The 18841-nt window shown below is 46.2% G+C and overlaps 3 protein-coding genes across 3 annotated transcripts in view; 1 reads left to right on the top strand and 2 right to left on the bottom strand.

Moving 5' to 3' along the window:
* Window positions 1-1980, bottom strand: part of nhsl3 (NHS like 3) — a 27932-nt gene extending 25952 nt beyond the window's left edge. The window contains exons 1-2 of the mRNA XM_084032057.1: window positions 1854-1980; window positions 830-1257 (exon numbers count right to left, since the gene is read on the bottom strand). Of these exons, the coding sequence (XP_083888183.1) occupies window positions 830-1058 (229 nt within the window). The 5' untranslated portion in view covers window positions 1059-1257; window positions 1854-1980. The remainder of the gene's footprint in view (window positions 1-829; window positions 1258-1853) is intronic.
* Window positions 1981-11996: 10016 nt separating this feature from the next.
* On the top strand, window positions 11997-14584 carry sync (syncoilin, intermediate filament protein). Its single transcript, XM_084032066.1, has 5 exons — window positions 11997-13479; window positions 13552-13766; window positions 13904-14111; window positions 14188-14312; window positions 14386-14584. Exons 1-5 carry the CDS (start codon window positions 12043-12045, stop codon window positions 14411-14413), a joined length of 2013 nt encoding a protein of 670 aa, XP_083888192.1. The 5' UTR covers window positions 11997-12042; the 3' UTR covers window positions 14414-14584.
* A 297-nt stretch (window positions 14585-14881) lies between these two features.
* rbbp4 (retinoblastoma binding protein 4) lies at window positions 14882-18836 on the bottom strand. Its single transcript, XM_084032082.1, has 12 exons — window positions 18668-18836; window positions 17938-18088; window positions 17705-17850; window positions 17332-17505; window positions 17130-17248; window positions 16889-17049; window positions 16675-16801; window positions 16514-16591; window positions 16333-16409; window positions 16194-16251; window positions 15979-16089; window positions 14882-15653 (listed from the first exon to the last, which is right to left on the bottom strand). Exons 1-12 carry the CDS (start codon window positions 18681-18683, stop codon window positions 15591-15593), a joined length of 1281 nt encoding a protein of 426 aa, XP_083888208.1. The 5' UTR covers window positions 18684-18836; the 3' UTR covers window positions 14882-15590.
* Window positions 18837-18841: the final 5 nt, after the last annotated feature.

Below are 18841 nucleotides of genomic sequence, written 5' to 3'. Positions count from 1 at the left end.
AGGCAATAATAAGGGATGGATGGAGCTTCTCTTTAGGCGGAACGAGCACAGAAACCACAGGGACCAGAACGAGGTCTGAAAGACTGCGGATTTGGGATTTCCAAGAGTTGTTGGACAGTTACTACAGTAACACACACACACACACACGCACACACACACACACACACACAATGACAGAAGAGAAAGGGATGGCTTTGGAGGTGGAACAAAAACAGGAAATGGGGACTGTGGGTAATCTCTGTGCTGCCGACCAAGCAAACGCATCAGTAAACAGAAATGGGGATTAGAACCCTGGGTCAGTGTGCGTGTGCATGTGTGTGTGTGTGTGTGCCACTTTTTTGCCAAATATAAATGTCCAGACCGATGTCCTCTACAAAATCCTGTTTACCTTTTCATCTTAATCTCACGCCCCAAAAAATCAACACATTTCTCAAAAGGCAAATCGTGACCATACAAGTCCGATATCGCGGCGGACGATAAACAAGACGGGATGAAACGGTGAAGTCGCCAAACAAGCAAACCGAGACTTCAAAACACATCTTCGACCAAACCGAACCTTGACAAGGAAGTTCACATCTGACAGTCTTCCGTCCAAGCTGCATTCATTCAATCTAATGAGCCACACATCGGCTGGTTTACTACAGCGGCATAAACCCCAAATACACGGATTAATGATAACGTTGCACTCCAGACAACCAAAACCAGCAGCTGAATGGTGGTAAAAAAGCAGAAACTGCAACGTGGAGCAATGATTCTCAACAAGTCCTAGTACACTTCGTCATGTGATCTGTGTTTAGTGTCACAGTATCGATGAGTGCGACCCCCTCACCTTTTGCAGCGTCATGATTCGGAAGTTTGCCGTCCGTCCCACCGACAGCAGTCCGGTTCGGCCCGTTGCCGACGTTCTTCTTTCTACTCCGGCTCCCCTTCAACCAGCTGAAGGCCTGACCCAAGGAGCTCCCGGGCTTCTTCTGCCCACGCTGAGCCTTCGCCTCCCGGGCTAAGATCTCAGTGACGTCCCTGGGCACCAGCTCGCCCGTAGACCTCCTCCGGGACATCCTGTTGGAGGTCGGTCGGTCCTGGTGGGAGCCGAGTCCCGGTACCTCCACGCACGGATCAGCGTGTCTTCTTATCCAGAACAAGCCACAGGACTTTGAAAAACCCTCCCCTGCTCTCTCTCTGCGGGGGTTTCGATGAACCCCCTTTGACCCTCACTGGCCTTAGCTCGGTGTCTCTGTTTTTCCTGTCTGTCACCACCTGGGACAACAATGAGATCAGCAGGATGAGAGATGGAAAGACAGGAAAAATAGGATAAAATGAAAACCGCAGTGGGACGACGGAGAAAGCTTCAAGCAGATTCAACAAAAAAAAGTAAAATCAGAGGATCAAACATGGAAATAGACCCGCCTCACTGTGAACAACGTAATGTCAGAGTGTTCCCACATTGTCCTACTAAAGTTTCCCCTACTATCGTCCGCCCCTCCAACTCCCTCTTTTTCTAGCCTCTCATTTTTGTGTATGTAGGGGAGAGAAACCCCAGGGGAGGCAAGCTGGACCTCTGCAGAGCTTGATCGTGTGTGTGTGTGTGTGTGTGTGTGTGTGTGTGTGTGTGTGTGTGTGTGTGTGTGTGTGTGTGTGTGTGTGTGTGTGTGTGTGTGTGTGCATGTGGTTCACATCAGCAGAAAAAAAGTGTACTGTATATAGAGAGTTGGAGAGAAGAGAAGTTCAATTCAACAAAAAGTAGAAGCAGCATTAACAACAAAAATTGTAGATATATAAATTCACATCATCTGCGTAACATTAGATAACAATGCAAAAAACCCCTCATGTGCTGTAAAATGTGTTGGACTTACCGAGCGAGCGTGCAGTCCGTTTTCTCTCAGCCTGAGAACAGTTTTGCTTAGCGTGTGCGCATGTGTGTGTGTGTGTGTGTGTGTGTGTTTAGCAGAGTGAATGAGGCTCCCTCCCTCTGTATGGGAGCCAGTCTCTCTCTATCTCTCTCTCTCTCTCTCTCCTCCCACCTCTCACAGCGTTGTTAGGGGAGGCAGCCACACCATTCCACCATCGGTTGCTTCTCCTTTTTTTGTCCCAAACAGCTGGTGTTTGCCTTTTTCTTTAAACTTCATTACTGAGTCCTTCCTTTGAGCAGCACGGGTCATTAGTGGTTTCTTGTCCAGGTGTTTTGTCTAGCCTCCCTTCCGAGGATCGGGTGCCCTCATCCCAGTGACCCTCAAGAAGGGAACCCCTGGGTGAGGAGGTGTCATGGCAGTTGGTGAAGAAAAATAAACGCCTCCGACCGGTGTATCCATAGAGAGATATGAGGGAATAAAACACAAGAAAGAGTTCCCTGGGAATCTCTCTCCGGTGTTGGAAAGTGGCCTGAAAATAGGTGAAGGGGTTAGGCAGGTTTTTTTTTTTACAGAGAAGGAGGGAGGGGCTCTTTGCTGTCACAGTGCAGCCAGGTGGAAACGTGACACCCCCCTCGTTAAAAACATGACACACACACAATCAGACAGACAGACTAACAGGGGGGGGTCTCATCCGGTTGTCAACATAACAAGCTCTAACCACCGAGTCTCAAACTCCACCGTGGTAGGGATGCAACAAGCTGACGTCACTGGGCGTGCAAGTGTGTGTGTGTGTGTGTGTGTGTGTGTGTGTGTGTGTGTGTGTGTGTGTGTGTGTGTGTGTGTGTGTGTCTGCAGGACTGGCTCATCTGGTTTGAATGTACAGGAGAGTGGGGGGGGGTGGGGAGAAGGAACATGTCTGTGACGATTTGTCAATGGAGTCGGCCTACAGAGTTCGTTTTAGGTCTTTTTTCATTCAGGACAACTTATGGTAACATAAATACAACCTACATTAAATGTACTCATTCCTATAATACTGTGTTTTTTCTGTTTTTTCTTCTACTGTGTAATTTTCTGGCCTCAAAGAAATTAGAAGGAATTTAGTCACATTTGCACTACAGACATGACTGTATTTCTAAAAACAGAAGAATACTGTTTTATAGTTTTATTGTAATTTGAACTAAAGAGGTTTCCACTGTATTCTATTAGAGTCGACTGCTAACAAGGATGTGAATAAATAAATGTTTCCTTGCATCGCTATCACTCAGGAATTGAAAGGAGCACTAGATGACCTAAGCTCTTACCGAAACGGCCAAGAAATTACAAATCCCCCCTCTAATGTTCCTGTAACCAACACAAACAACCAACAACACCGGAGTTAAACTAAACAGGAGCAGAAACATTTCTGAAGAAGTCATAAATATCCACAAATATAAATCACACTGCAATAAAAAAACCTTGCTGGACAGCACCCCGGCAGTGTAATCTATTCATGTGAATGTATATTAGCCCTCATCAGAGCCCTCATGCCTTCTTCTCGGTCCGAGCAACAAGGCGGCTAAATGACCTGTCCGTTGAGATTCCTGGGCTAAATCTGGCACGCGATCCGAGGACGTCGCTGTCAGCTCGTCTTCAATGGCCTTCGCTCCTCAAGTAGACCACGGCCTCGTGCCCACATCTCCCATGACAATGTTTCAGCCCAGAGTGGGTTCCTACGGAGAAAATATGACATCAAATTACAGATTAAATCAAAATCAGTGCAGATGAGTCATGGTTCTTCAGTGAAGAAGTGAGTGAATCCGTACTGTGTGTGTGTTGGGGAGGGGTCAGAATGACTCATCGTTTAGTTCGCTCCTGCCCGCCAGATTGAAATGTTTTAACGTTTCCATGGCGATACAATGGAAAACAGCCGCCCCTCCGTGTGTGTGAGTGTCTCGCAGTGAAGAGAAAGAGGTACAAAATCATTCCCTTTCTCTTCCGTCTCCACCGAATCTTCATCGTTTGGAAGTTAAATGCAAAGAGTTTCAGATCGTTGTAGAATATATAAGTCGTAAAGAAATAAGGCACACGTTTTTCTCTTAATTATATACGCCGTGGAAGGAGATTACAGAGACGTACTTATCGTGAGTCTGGAGGGAAACTAAACACACAGAATTGAATGTTACATAAATGCATGGGAATCAGAATCCACTTTATTGACCAAGAATGCGTTTCCATATGAGGACATTGATAAGCTAGAGACAGGACTGTATATATATACTGTGTATACTGTACTATATGACAGATTGAGTAAGATTTATATCATAAAATTATAATCTTTAATGGCAGCCGTGGATATTTTGGTGTTTGAGTCCAGCAATGACGCCTCACAAGTTGTAGCAAATAATCACATTTTATGTACGTACAATAAATACATTCATATTTGTATTTCGTACGCCACACGAACATTTCTGGAAATCGAACTGAGGACAATTGAGGTGTTTCTAAAATAACCAGATGCAAAGTCTTTATTTTGGATTTGTTTTTACCATGACGACGCTAACGTGCGATTAGAATATTAAATCAAAGCAGTGCTCGTTTGTTGATTCGTAACGTTGTTGACAAGGTTGAACTACGACCTCGGGACAAAATGTGTGCATTGTGTCACGAAGGTGGTTGTGGTGCAAAAGTAATAAAGAACATAATAAGTGTGTGTGTGTGTGTGTGTGTGTGTGTGTGTGCGTGTGTGTGTGTGTGTGTGCGTGTGTGTGTGTGTGTGTGTGTGTGTGTGAGTGTGTGTGTGTGTGTGTGTGTGTGTGACAGAAAGGAGGCCGCAGGCAGGAAATCCATACTGCCGGTCTGGATAAGCCCGGCTCTCTCAGACCAGCATTATCATTCCCGACTCGCCTTTGTCCGGCCGCAGACACATTCCTTCTGCACCGACTGCTCCTCTCCGTCCCTCGACAGCAACAACACTAAAACTACACCCGACACAAACTACACCCGACACAAACACTAAAACTACACCAGACAAACACTAAAACTACACCCGACACAAACTACACCTGACACAAACACTAAAACTACACCAGACAAACACAAACTACACCCGACACAAACTACACCCGACACAAACTACACCCGACACAAACACTAAAACTACACCAGACAAACACAAACTACACCCGACACAAACTACACCCAACACAAACTACACCCGACACAAACACTAAAACTACACCCAACAAACACAAACTACACCCAACACAAACACTAAAACTACACCCAACACAAACTACACCTGACACAAACACAAACTACACCCGACACAAACACAAACTACACCCAACACAAACACTAAAACTACACCCAACACAAACTACACCCAACACAAACACAAACTACACCCAACACAAACTACACCCAACACAAACACAAACTACACCCAACACAAACAAAAACTACACCCAACACAAACTACACCCAACACAAACACTAAAACTACACCCGACAAACACAAACTACACCCAACACAAACTACACCCGACACAAACACAAACTACACCCGACAAACTACACCCAACACAAACAAAAACTACACCCAACACAAACTACACACAAACACAAACTACACCCGACACAAACACAAACTACACCCGACAAACTACACACAACACAAACAAAAACTACACCCAACACAAACTACACACAAACACAAACTACACCCGACAGCTCTCACCTGCGTTTGTTGTGTTACCTCTGTCTTTTTATCTTAACAAGTGTGTGCATGTTTATTCTCCAGAGTATCCTCAATGCATTTCTGAGAGGCCGACATGTAATCGAAAGCAGCGATGGGGAGAAAAAACAAAGACCAAAGAAAAAAACCTCCCCAAAGATACATTCCACAGTATTTATAACATGGAGGACGGGAGGGGTGGAAGGAGAGGTGAGAGAACGAGGACGGAGAGAGAGGGAGCCGGGCGTGTAATAATAGTTTTCCAGGTTTGATACTCGGATGTGAAAACGCACAGAGGGGGGATTCCTCTGCAACAGAGGCAGCTTTGTCTCCGCGGACCAGAACACATCCTGGTCTGCTGGGAAACAAAAAGTAGAAAGCAAACTAGTTCAAATGTGGAAGAAAGAGTGTGAAGAATACAAATGATGGAGGCACAAATAGTAATGAGGTTATGAGTTTGTCAGAGAGGGAGGGAGGCGTCCACTTTCACCTCTGCATGGGAGGAGGGGAGTAAATAGTGCTGTGTCATTTCTCTGGTGAGGACGTGATGAAGAGGACGGAGAAGATGTGGTTTCCAACATGAAGCTGTGAGGCGTTTTTTTCTTCAGCGGAACCTCTGGGGAAGATTTTGGGCTCGGAGCCAAGACGACGGAGACAATGAACCTAGAGGAGGGTCACTTCCTTTACTGCTAACAGGCGTGTTAATCTATCCCTCGAAATGAATGTTCATGTGGGGCAGAAGCATGACTCAGCATAATACCGATAATCCCAAAACAATGCACATCACCGCTGCCTCAAAACTCTTGTATCGGCTGTAGAACCTGGAAATTGAACCTCGTAGATGAGTGTTTGCTTCTGTCTGATAGTATCTAGAGATGAGGAGATCTCTGCATGTGTGTGTGTGTGTGTGTGTGTGTGTGTGTGTGTGCGTGTGTGTGTCTGACCCCTTAAGCCGTCCATCAAGTTTTATGAGCCAATCTGTGTTTTCCTTCTGACCCGGACAAGTTGATGCTGGCCTGTTTCAGTTCTTGCTTTTCACACACACACACACACACACACACACACACACACACACACACACACACACACACACACGTTTACTCAAATAAAAAACATGCAGAAATATTTAGTCCTAGACACAAGACAAGGTTTTGATCAAGAAAAAAAGCTTTTTTCACGTAACTATTTAACTCCTCTCTTCTCAACTGCAAAAAGTCAAACATGCACACATGGTTGCATTAAGTTCCTCGTGCACGCTTTTCTGCGACATGGAGGCTTCACGTACGATAAAACACCGAACATGTTACGGGTGAGCTGCGTCTTTAAAGCGCATGGCGTGAAACCGTTCTGCAGCAGGAATTCCTGCGAGGGTGTGGTTGCTGTTTGGGACGGGACAAAAAAAACAGTCTGTTTTCCATCCATGCAACCATCTCCCTCTCTGTTCTTTCTTTGTCTCGCTCCACAGAGGAACTATCGGCCTGTTTTCAATCTCTCCGGTGGGGAGTCGTTCAAATGAGGCGCTGACCTCGAAGCTCAGGAAACCCGAGATGACCTTCTGTCAAATCTTCATTAAAGTGACAGGATTGGCACTCGCACAACTTCTAATTAGGAGAGCTGGAGTCTCGGGTGGAACCATTCCTGAAAGAACGACGGGGGGGATTAAGAAACACATTTGTGCAGTTGAACTTTAAGGCTTCACGAGTACAAATTCATTAAACGTGTTTTATTATCGGAAGCAATCTTAAATATTTACGGTGGTACCTCAAACTAACGTTTACATACCATTTGAGTGTCGGATGAGTCACAGCGGCAACATCGTTAACTTCACATCCCGCCGTTATGTGTTTGGTTTTAAGCTTCAGGTGAACAGAATGTCCTCTAGCAGCCTCGATGATAGACGCTTGTGCTTAAAGTGGCAAAGAGCTGCATGAGTAAGAGCGGAGGAACGCTGCATTTATACCAGCGTTCTGACCAGTGTGGCGGCTAAAACACCGGTGTACTTCCTGGAACCGAGACCACAAATCTACGGTCGTGCTTGAGGCTAGACTTTGTGATAAAACGCTAACATTTGGCATCGTAACGCACTCAAAAAACTGAAAGAAAATTGTCTTTTTTTGTCATCAGCTTCCATGTGATTGTATTAGGTTAGTTAAAAGTAAAAATGTTAAGGTAAACTAACATAACTAACTTGTACTTTAGCAACATAACTATTGTGAATTGAGCCAACAAAAAAAATTACTTCTGATCAACAAGAGATATTCAGTTATGTTATATAGACTTAAAGAATATATTTAAGAGTTTATTTTCCATTTGTCCTTTCAACATATAATTTAAGTTCAATTAATTAAAACATTAGGTTTTCATTTAATTTATTCTTTATGAATCAGTTTGACATAATTCCAGTGATGCCGAGTGGAGTTGCACAAACATTTCCTGTAAGAAGTGAACGATGCGTGACTGAACCCGCGGTGTTATTGATCCTCCCAGCCCGAGCATGTCATCTCATCTCTCCGTATCAGCTGATCATCTGCACCATGGGAACTCGTTGTGATTGTGTAACAGCATGGAGGTGATTTCACTGAACAATAAACAACTGTCAGAAAAGGTTGATGCAAAAAAAAAAAGAACAAACCCCGGGCGCCGTCCCAACCGTGAAACTCCCCGACAAACCTCTATCTTGATTTCAGAGTTTGAAAACAGCTGATCGCAGCTCTGCGGGAACTATCGAGTTAAAGCTAAAGTGTCTGTCATCTTTAAATAGAGGACATTCTCAACACGGAACCGTGGAAAAACACCCCTTATACAAAGTGATCCCTTAAGACCACGTAAAGCCAAACACCGGGGTGGCCGATGACAGGAAGAAGATGGAGGCACTCTCTTTAGAATAAACAGCCGATGAGGTCGCCGTCATTAAAGCACACTTTACGAACTTTACGAACAGAAGTTTTGTTATCAGACCAACTGAGGCAATGTTGCCCGGGGGGGAAATCGAAGGAGCAATGTTCTCTCCTGCCACAATAAATGGTTACGGCGCCCTTAAGCAAGGCATTTTTCTTCTCTCGGCAGTAGAAGCACCGGTCCCAAAGTGACTTTATAGAGTAAAGACTGACCGCAAACGACGTCCTCTAAAGAAGAAAGTTCATGAACTCACAGACATGCATCCATGCAGAAACAGAACTTTACTTTTCCAAATGGCTGAGTGTTTTGTGAGCCTGTTTTCAACATGAACACACTGTTTAAGTCTGGATTCCCATGCAGATGAAATGCATCTATAAGAATGTGTTGGATGCAGACAAAAACAGGCCGCTAACACTTTGGCTGTACGTGTCGACGGTGGCCGTATGTTAAGTTGTATATTATGTGCAACCATTGTTTTGTTTGTCTCAAAAGCACACAATTAAAACTGACTGCTGGATGGCTTTTCTAAATAAAACACGTGTGGAGCTACTGTAGTGTAATTATGATGGTCTGTTTGGGTGTTAAACGTGTGCACTAGTTTTGGTGAGACCACCCAGATTGAATAAAAACCGTGAGTGCAACCTTTTCTAAATTATTCCTGGAAAAGAAAGATGTTTTTAAGAGCAAAAAACAAACCCAATGCACATTTGTTTTGGTTTTTAATGGGATATGCATGAAGAGGTGATCCCAAATAATACATTACTTTATATCTATGTATGATATGTTACACTCTATATTGTATTAATAATAGATTGGTTCTCGGTGCTGTTTGTGAATGTGAGCGTGATTTAAAGGATGGAAAGAGAGGAGGAAGAGGAGGAAGAGGAGGAGACTGATGTTCTGGGCGTTGAGGCAGCAGATGGTAACAAACCGGTCCAAATATATGGACGGCAAATCTCAGTGGGACATCCAACCGACAACGCCCCCTGAAATATTTGGTTCCCCTCTTGTCTCACAGTAAACACCCACTGATGAGCTCTCCATCTTCTACTCAGGAAAGGATATGATAGGAAAAGAGGATTTTTTTTTGGGGGGGGTTTTCGAACAACGTGTTGAAACAGTCATGGTGGTCAACAAGGAGGTGAATCAGGTCACCGTGATGTCATCATGTCATGGAAACACTGAATCTCACCAGCACGTTGTCTCCATTTGAAAAGCAGGAATTAACCTTCAAAAACAAATGTGGGGAAATAAAAGAAGTTAGACAAACAAGGAGAAAAGATTGTGAAAAATAGTTAAAAAAAAGTTTTCTAAAGGTTTCTAAACCAAAAAAATGGTTATTTAGATTCAACATTCTCTTCTACCTCAGGATGAGACGGTTTAAAATTAAACTATGATGCCATCTAGTGGTGTCTGACTGTAACATGTGTTCATATGCGTATAGAAATATCCCAAACAGCGTGTAATAAAAGGTGTGACGTATGATAAGGAGGGTAAGATGAATGATAGAATGAATGTGAAAGGTGTCTCGCCTCCATCGTCTCCTCCTTTACACATTTCTTCTTGTCCTTCACGGCCTCGTCCTCTCCGTCCTCGGACTACTGAAGACCACCTGTGGTCCTTTGTTGGGGGTCACAAGTTCAGGTGGAAACCAATCCTCCCACGGGAAACGGCCAGAGAAGCGAGCGGCTGCTATTTAAAGACCTCTTGATAATGAGGCGGCACGGGTGGAATCTGGGAGCCGTGTTGTCTTTCATCACAAACACAAACACACACCATAAACCCTGCACACACACACACACACACACACCATAAACCCTGCACACACACACACAAACACACACCATAAACCCTGCACACACACACACACACACACCATAAACCCTGCACACACACACCTCTCGACAGCTATAATTATAATGTATCCAGCTGTAACTCCTCCAGTCAATCTGCATCATCGAGGTAAAAACATCCCAAACTTTACTTAAAATCAATAAAAACATCCAGAAAATTATTGAATTCTAGTTTCACCTTTTAGTTTAGTGTGAAACTACCGTTATATCTTGACATACAACAGCTTGCTCCTCCACTTTATTCAGGACAGACAGTAAAAGCCCCTTTCTTAGGGGCTTATGTGAGGTAAAACTAGACAAACGTGGCGGCTACCAGGTGTTCGGTCTAATTCTTAGAGGTCCACTTGGGCAAATCCTTTATATCTCTTTGGTGGAAACGGCCTGCCAGCTCCTCTTTCTGCCAGCCCAGTGTTTATTAATACACCTAAACAGAACCGAGGTAGTCATGGTCACAGAGAGAGAGAGAGAGAGAGAGAGAGAGAGAGAGAGAGAGAGAGGAGGTTGGGTCTTTACCCCCCCTTGTCTCTAAGTTTATCTGAACACACTCCTCCCGCTCACTCTTCGCCGGGACCTCGACTCACTTCGACCAGATTTCGTCCTGAGGACAAAGCACGAGGGCCGAAGTGAGTACAATTCTACTTCCTGTTCCCTTGATTTGTCGGTCGCTGAATGGAAACTGCTGACGAAAAGAAAAAACAAACAACCTCAGCACACGTGTCTTGTCCTTCCAAATAACTAACTCACTTACTAATTTAGCAAAACTTGCATCAGGAAAGGTCACGGCTTAATGTGTTTTGAAATAAGAAGATAAAGGTTGATATTGTCTTTTGGGTTGTGGAGGTCTGAAGGAATGTCCCCCCAAGCCTGGCCTGCAGCAAGACAGCTGGTGACTGTCATGCCCCCCCCCCCACCCCCACCCTCGGGGGGGCTTTAGTCGGCCATGCACAGCACAGACACCATCTAGTCCTGTAGACTTGAGCACTTCGATGTAATGTTTTATGATCTAACCTCATTCAACACAAACTTCTTGGACTTTTGGGACTTCGAGGGAGTCTTTGGGTCGAGGGAAACAAATGTCACACTTGTCTTCTTTGCCCTTTTCTACATCGCTGATCCCCCGCCGATGACTGTATCGGGTCAATTTGATCAATTTACTCTCGGGGAGTCTCTGGACAGTCTTGGCAGACGCCTCAGAAGGGTGAAATTACAGCTACATTACTCACCGGGGAGGGGGGGGGGGTGCGACTGTCCATCCGTCGGCACCGAGACATGTTATGATAATCTGCTCTGCGATGTAATCTGTGTAATGCCACTTGTTGGCACTTCGGATGAAAATCTTGTCTGTGTGTGTGTGTATACACAATATGTCACAGCGTTCATGTGAATGCATGAGTGGGCTTGTTTCAGGGGTGTGATCACTGCCAACGGGTGATTGGGTCCCTGGGGTGCTTGGGCTTTGCTGGACAGCTGCTAGATAGCATGCCCCTCCTGCACCCTTCCCCGTCTAAACATGTGCTAATGTCGTCAGAATACCTTACACAAGGGGTCCGGGGGGCCAAGATATTAACCCTCTTGGGTCGGGCCTGGTATTCCTGACATGCAAGCACGACTGCCAACGACTACAGCCATCGTGTTTGTTACGCATTAATATATTGGTGTGCCTTTTTGTCAAAAGGATGAGACGATCCTAGAGGAAGGCTTCTGACTACAAAGAGTTAGGACAAACCAAATGGAGGACGATGACATCTCGTCTACGGGGTTCAAGCCTCTCTTCATTAAAGAAGAGGATGCGGATCCAGGCGGGACCCTCTCAGAACAAGGCCTCGCCTTTCCGGGAACGCGGCTGCATCAGTCGACTCTGATCAAGCCATACTTACAGGAGATGGACGAGTTGCTGAAAAGCTGCGAGGAGCTCATCGGCGTCCCTTTCGGCTCTCAGTTCTCTACGAGTTACGACGAAACGAGCTCGACGGAATCGACTCATAGCCACCGCAAAGAGGCAGATTCGATCGAGAGCTACGGAGAAATGAGCTCTTCTAACCAAGCTTATCTCTCCACAAGCTACATCGACACTCACATGGACGGGGCCGGATCAGAAGACCAGCCAGTTCAGGGTCAGGAGCAAGGTGTTGAAAGGTGCCTCACAACCGCGGGAGCTTCTGGGCGGAAAGAAATGCCTCTCACTTCGGCGGGAAACCAACTGAGCGATACCATGGTGGCGTATGAGGGTCGGCTGTCGGGGATGCTGGCCATGCTGGAGGGCTGCACGGAGGAATCCGGGATGGACTTTGAGTCACAAGGCTGGGCGACAGGTGCAAGCCAAGAGTACGTGCACATCAGTAAGAATCTCTGTAGGGGTGATACAGTCGCGCCCATTCAACAAGGGAGGTCGATGACGATGGAGACCCAGACGATGCATGTGGGTGGAGATGAAGCTTTGGAAACAGGGGGTTCAGCAACGGGCGGAGGCTGGGCGGAGGCCACTCTTAGCTACGACAACAAGGGTGGCTTCTCGATGGAAACATTGGAATGGCGAGACCAGGCTGTTCTTGATCCTAGGTTTGAGTTCTTGGAGTCATCAATGCCATCAGATGGTACAGAAAACGATCCAATGTGCTGCGAGGCGACAAAGACGGGGTACACGTCTACGTACACAAAGGGAGCTGAAGTAGACGATGCCGAACTGCCAACCGAAGAGAGAGAGGAGCTCAAGATGGACACCGCCGATCCGGTATCTGACCTGACCGAACTCGGGTCTCAGATGGAGCGGTGCGTGGAGGAGGTGCAGCGGTTGGAGAAGAGGAGGAAGGAGCTGCTGATGGAGGTGCTGGAGCTGAGAGGCAACAAGCACGGAGGGGAGGCGGAGGGCAGCAACGGCGAGGAGGCAGAGGAGGGAATCGACAGCAGAGCGGCGGAGCTGATGAAGGTGTTGAGGAAGGAGGAGCAGGAGAGAAGAGAGGAGAGAAAGAGGGAGATTCAGAGTCTGAGGGAGGAGAGGGCGCGGGAGGAGAGGATGCTGTGGAAGGTGAACCTGGAGAGACAGGGACTCCACGAGGAGCTCAGGGCCCTGAAGAGGAGGCTGTTCGCCATGGCGAGGGACTGTGCCCACAACCAGGCCGCCCTCAACGCCCAGCAACGCGAGGTGGAGCTGCTGAAGAGAGACGAGGTAAGAACCTCCACAAGACAAATCTTTCTATCTGTGCATCACGTTGGGACGTTAACGCCTTCCACCTTCCAGGAGAAGCTGCAGGTGCTGGTGCTCCAGCTGACCGAGGAGGACTCCCGGCTCAGGGCGGCTCAACAACAAGGGCTCTCGGACCTCCGGGCGCAACATCAGGCCCGGAGCTCCAGTCAGACCAGCAGCACCCAGGACCAGCTGAGCCAATGCAAGAGGCACTCCTGTGGAGACATCCAGCAGTATCTGCAGGGCGGGCTGAAGGCGCTGGAGGACAGGTGCTGGTTATGACTAAACCTTTTTATGTGGTCTCGATAATAAATTTCTAATCAAATATTTGGCGTATATAAAGAAAGATTAACAAGGAACACAGGATTGAAACTGGGAAAAATCTATTTTTCCTTGTCTTTGTCAGGTATGAACCCATTTTGCTGACATTGCTGAAGAGAAGGGATGCGACGGCCGGAGCGCTGGGGAAAGCCAAGGAGCAGGCCCAGGAGCTGAGGGCCCAGCTGAGACCCCTGAAGGAGGAGGTCCAGAAGCTGAACCTCCAGAGGGCTTGTTTGGAGGAGAAACTCAAACTGATTTACCTGCAGAGGAGAGAGGACGCGGGGCAGTACAAGGTACACATAGCGGGATGGAAGACAACCGGTCCCTTTATCTGAGAATCAGCAATTAAGGCCGTTTTCTTCTTCACAGGAGACCGTCTACTTCCTGGAGGACCGCAGCAGAGAGCTGAAGGCAGAGTTAAAGATGCAGAAGAGACAAACCAAAGAGATAGAGGAGCTGAGGGACAGCCTTAACAAACAACTCCACCTTTTCAGGTGAGATCTGTTCTGAGTCACACTAGAAATATCCTTTAGGGAAAAGCTCTAATAAAACCCTTTTTTCTTACAGGGCTGCCGTTGAGGACCATAAAACGTGATGAAAAGGAAAAAACATGAATTTTCTTCTTTTTTTTTTAAATTTGCAACATAGTGAATTCAGTTAAAGCACTTTACACGTTTTTTTTTTTTTAAAGCAGTCTCAACATGACGGACTGCTGCTGCTTGTAGGCAGGTTTTTGTTATGAATAAAAGCTTTGTGTTCGTTGTAATCCGAGTGCGACTGATGAGTTTGTGTCCTGCATGGAGAGCAGAGGTGGTTTGTGGACTTATAAGGGCAACGTGGCTGCAGAACTAAACAGTCGGGACGTAGAGTAATAGAGTGAGGGGAAGTTTAACCAGACACTTCAAATAAAAATAAAAAGGTCTGAGCGATACGTCATGAGGTACAACTTCCTCTCACTTAAGATGTAGTCAGTTATAAATACTTCAAAGCTTAGCAAGACCTCGATCTTCTTAAAGATATAAGCAACACATTTATAATTATTTGACCAAGCGGAGCCAAAAAGGACCAATGAAACACATTTTTATTAAGAATGCACTCACTGTACAATTACAAAATATTGAACCCAGAAAAAGTCCAGCTACTAATCTATATCACGACAAATGATTAATGTATGACTAAGATGAGGGAGGAGGTGGAGCCACAAACGGACATTTTAAAAATGTCTTTCTTTTTGTTTATTTATTTTCTCATTCAGAAGCAGCTGGTATGAAAATCAGTGTCACATTTAGGTGATGACCAGACTGAAGGAGAAATATGACACACACTGTATATCTGAGTAACTGTCACTTTGCTGTGTGTTTGGTCAAAAAAGGTGGGCTGCGTTTTTTTATTACTTAAAATATGCACAGAGGCAGCTGTTTACACTTTTCTAACAGCAGGTCATTGTGAATCACCACTCGTTTGTTTAATCACCATCTCAGGATCAAGAATGAATTCAACCTTTCAGGTGCGAGGAGGGAGAGCCAATTAGATTACAAAAATATATCCTTTATACGCAGTGCGAAAAACAAACAAACAAAACTGAGTGAGATCCATCAGGAAATAAGTTACTCGGTTAAAAGGAGACTTCTTCACTGAGTGCTGGGAGGAAACATGATTATTCTTTCTTGTATTTACAGTGATTTACAGCATACGGTGTCCCACGGTAAAGTAGAGAAAGGAAGATGGGGAGAAAGTAGCTGCAGTTTGTGATGGGGGGGGGGAGGTGGGAGTTACACTGTAGCTTCAGGGTCTGTCGAACCCTCCGGGTCTTCATCGTTGTAGATGTTCTCAGCCTGAAAAGGAGAATCGATGTCGATCAGTCAGCCACACAGTCAGGCTGGGATTTATTTATCGGTTTGCTGAAAAAAGATCAATTGCTTTCAAAGAGAAATGTTCAACCAAGATTGTATCAGGAAGTATTACAAGTGAATGTAGTAACTTTTCCCTCCATCACTCCGACTGATACATCAAACGATGGATCTGGACTGAGATTTCCCGTTTACAGAAGCAGAAATGTTACGTTCCCCTGCAGCTCCGTTGCTCCCTGCTCTGATCCACCCTTTCAGGGGTTTGGAGAACATGTTGCTGTAAAATGCCTCATCTTCTAGATTGTCTTACCATTTGCCAGACTTGCATAATGTTGTCTTCGGACACCGAGCAGATGACCCAGGGCTCGTTGGGATTCCAAGAGAAGTCGGAGATCTTAGCCGTGTGGCCTCCGTGGATAAACTAGCAGATGGAAGAAAAGACAGCGTTTCCATTATGATGACACAAGCTGATGCTACTATTAATAGAGACACTCCTTAAGTTCTGAGGGCTTCGGCGAGGCTCACCAGCAGCTCCGGCGGACCGTCCTCTGCATCTTCTGGTGACTGCTCCTCTCCGATTTTACTGAAAGTAAGAAGAGAATTTAAATTGGTACCAAACAATGTTGCTAGCCAGAGATTGAGAGTACGACGGTATTTCGTTTACCTGAGGTCCCAGACGTTGAGGCGGCGGTCTGTTCCACTGGAGGCCAGGATGGTCTCGTTATGAGGTGACCACTGAACCTGGATCAGCCAGTCAGAGAGCACAGATTAGGTCACCCAGAACAGCTGACTATACTGCTATCCTTATTTTAGTAATAAAACGTCAGACGTGATGAATATCCAACCTGGAAGATCTCGTCCTTGTGTGACTCGAAGGAATGCAGCTTCAGTTTCAGGTTTCTTAAATCCCAAAGAGCCACAGTCTGTCAGCGGGAGAGAGAAACATTACCCCTACTGATCCCAATACAGCGGATTACAATGAAGGTGTGGAGGAATCTTCCATTACCTTGTCTGCAGAGCCGGATGCCAGGATGAACTCGCTGTACGGGTTGAAGGACAAACAGTTGACCTCGGCGGTGTGGGCGTCTACTGCGTGGCTGGGTTTGGAGGTGTTGTTAGAGCGTGTGTCCCAGCTGCGATTTAAAAAAAAACATTTAAATTAAAATGCACATTTCAGGTGAACCGTTTCATATTTGTGTCGTCATCAAGAAGCTTCTTACATCATGAGCTTCTGGTCGTCGGCTACAGATCCAAAGAGCGACTCGTGGAGCAAGTGCCAGGAGACGTCTTCCACCACGGCGGTGTGGCCGGTGAAGATGGTCTTCGCCTCGACGATCTTCCCCTCCTTCGGCACGGCGCTGATGTCCCACAGACAGATCGTCTACAAATTAGACAAAATGATGAGCGCGTGCCATTTAAACCGGTAACAATACTTTGAATACAGTGATTGAATCTACTTACGTGGTCATCTGACGCACTGAGGAGGGAGCCGGACAGATTCGGGTTCCAGGAGAGACCATAGCCTTCTTTCTGGTGGCCTCGGAGACGCAGGTCTGGGTGACACTCTCCAGACGCATCAACTGATACAGCGAATAAGTCAGATTATTTCACTGAATCAACACAAAGCAGATGCATACTTCTCAGCGAGCCACGTTTAGCCCACCTGGCTTGGAGGGGTGCTTGGTGTAGTCAAAGACCAGCACTTCTGAGGTGGGGGTCTTGGTGGCGATGATGCAGGGGTTCTGGGGCATGTAGCGGGCACGGTTCACCTCTCCTTCATGGTTGATCTTGATTTCTATCTCGATCTTGCCGCTCACTGAGCCGAAGCCTCCAAACTCTGCAGGGGGGAAAAAATTACATATTTTTCTGCTTTAGTGCAATTTAGGAAAAAATACAATCCATACAAGAACACCAGAAAATCCCATTTCAAGGATGTGATGTGTAATAGCTAATAAGTAAATTAAATGGCTTTATTTACATTTACATTCAGCAGGCGCTTTGGTCATGAACATACAGTACATTCAGCGTTCTCCCACCTCCTTTTTCGCTGTCGTAGTGCGAGGCTTCAAACTGGGCGTCATCGTTGGGCAGCTGGACGCTGGCGATGACCAGGTGATTCTGTTCGTCGGACGTGTGCGTGCCCAACACCAGCCGGTGAACGCTGTAGTCCTTCCCCTCCGGCCTGATACGGGGAGAAGAAAATAAAAAGTGTTATTGTTGTTATTACCACTTATTTAAAGAGTGTGTGTGTGTGTAGGTGTGTGTGTACCTGGAGACGTCGGGCAGCCACTGAGCAGTGAGGCTGGGCCACTCTAAAGCGTGGGTCATCACCAGATCGTACAGGAAGGGAGTGTTTTTCTTCCAGATCTTGTACTCCTCATTGATCACTCTCTCCTCCACCGCATCGTCAAACGCTCCCGCTGAGAGAGAGACACAGAGACACAGAGAGAGAGATTAATGAATATTGTCGCGGATCAATCAATCATCAGAGGGTTTTTTTTACGAGGTGTGTTCAAGTTATAGCTTTCATTTGGGCGATGACAGTTTTAATATTTAGGGTGAACTGCGACAGCAACTCCGGAGGTAGTAACTACGGTAATTACTGTTAATAAACAGCGGTAATAGTGCGTCTTTGCACACGACTCAAAAGCCTGCTGTCGTTCATCCGGCAGCAGTGTGTTTTCAGAAACGTTAGCTTAGCATGCTACAACGATTAAGTGTTAACGTACGTTATTATTACGTTATTATAAGATGAGCCGTATCGGGAGGGGGGGTGAATTAACGTTAGGAGACAACGCCGATTGGAGCGGAAACTATTAACTACACGCTGAAACGTAGATTGTTGCTAGCACAATGAAAAATGCAGCCCGGCTTTTGTTATGACTGCCTATGGGTCGTCTCCGGCGCTAGCTTGCCGAGCTAGCACGGTGGGCTAACGCTAGCTATGTCACTTAAAACGCTGAAAAACACAAATTAATAAAATAAAACGTCGCCTTTACCTTCCTTGTCCGCCATCGCAGATGATCTAGATAGTCCACAGAGACTTGAGGATGCCTGGGGTCTCGGGTCTCGGGTCTCGGATCCGGCTCCGGTGCGCCAGCAGACCCCCGTTCGCTGAAGTACAGAGTGGAACGACGCGAAGCTAACGGCTAACAGCTAGCCCGATTGTGAGA

This window comes from Eutrigla gurnardus, assembly GCF_963514095.1.
Source record: "Eutrigla gurnardus genome assembly, chromosome: 17".
In the NCBI taxonomy this organism is placed as follows: domain Eukaryota; kingdom Metazoa; phylum Chordata; class Actinopteri; order Perciformes; family Triglidae; genus Eutrigla; species Eutrigla gurnardus.
This window is presented reverse-complemented; position numbering and strand designations above follow the sequence as displayed.

What these genes read in the sequence shown, in the direction of transcription:
- rbbp4 (XM_084032082.1), bottom strand. An exon ending in CAAGCACCCCTCCAAGCCAG is followed by an intron (nt 17,249 to 17,331) that starts GTGGGCTAAACG and finishes TCGCTGTATCAG; the next exon opens with TTGATGCGTCTGGAGAGTGT. An exon ending in ACAAGGACGAGATCTTCCAG is followed by an intron (nt 16,410 to 16,513) that starts GTTGGATATTCA and finishes TGGCTGATCCAG; the next exon opens with GTTCAGTGGTCACCTCATAA.
- sync (XM_084032066.1), top strand. Translation starts at nt 12,043, where the DNA reads ATGGAGGACGATGACATCTCGTCTACGGGGTTCAAGCCTCTCTTCATT. An exon ending in AGGACGCGGGGCAGTACAAG is followed by an intron (nt 14,112 to 14,187) that starts GTACACATAGCG and finishes TCTTCTTCACAG; the next exon opens with GAGACCGTCTACTTCCTGGA. An exon ending in AAACAACTCCACCTTTTCAG is followed by an intron (nt 14,313 to 14,385) that starts GTGAGATCTGTT and finishes TTTTTCTTACAG; the next exon opens with GGCTGCCGTTGAGGACCATA.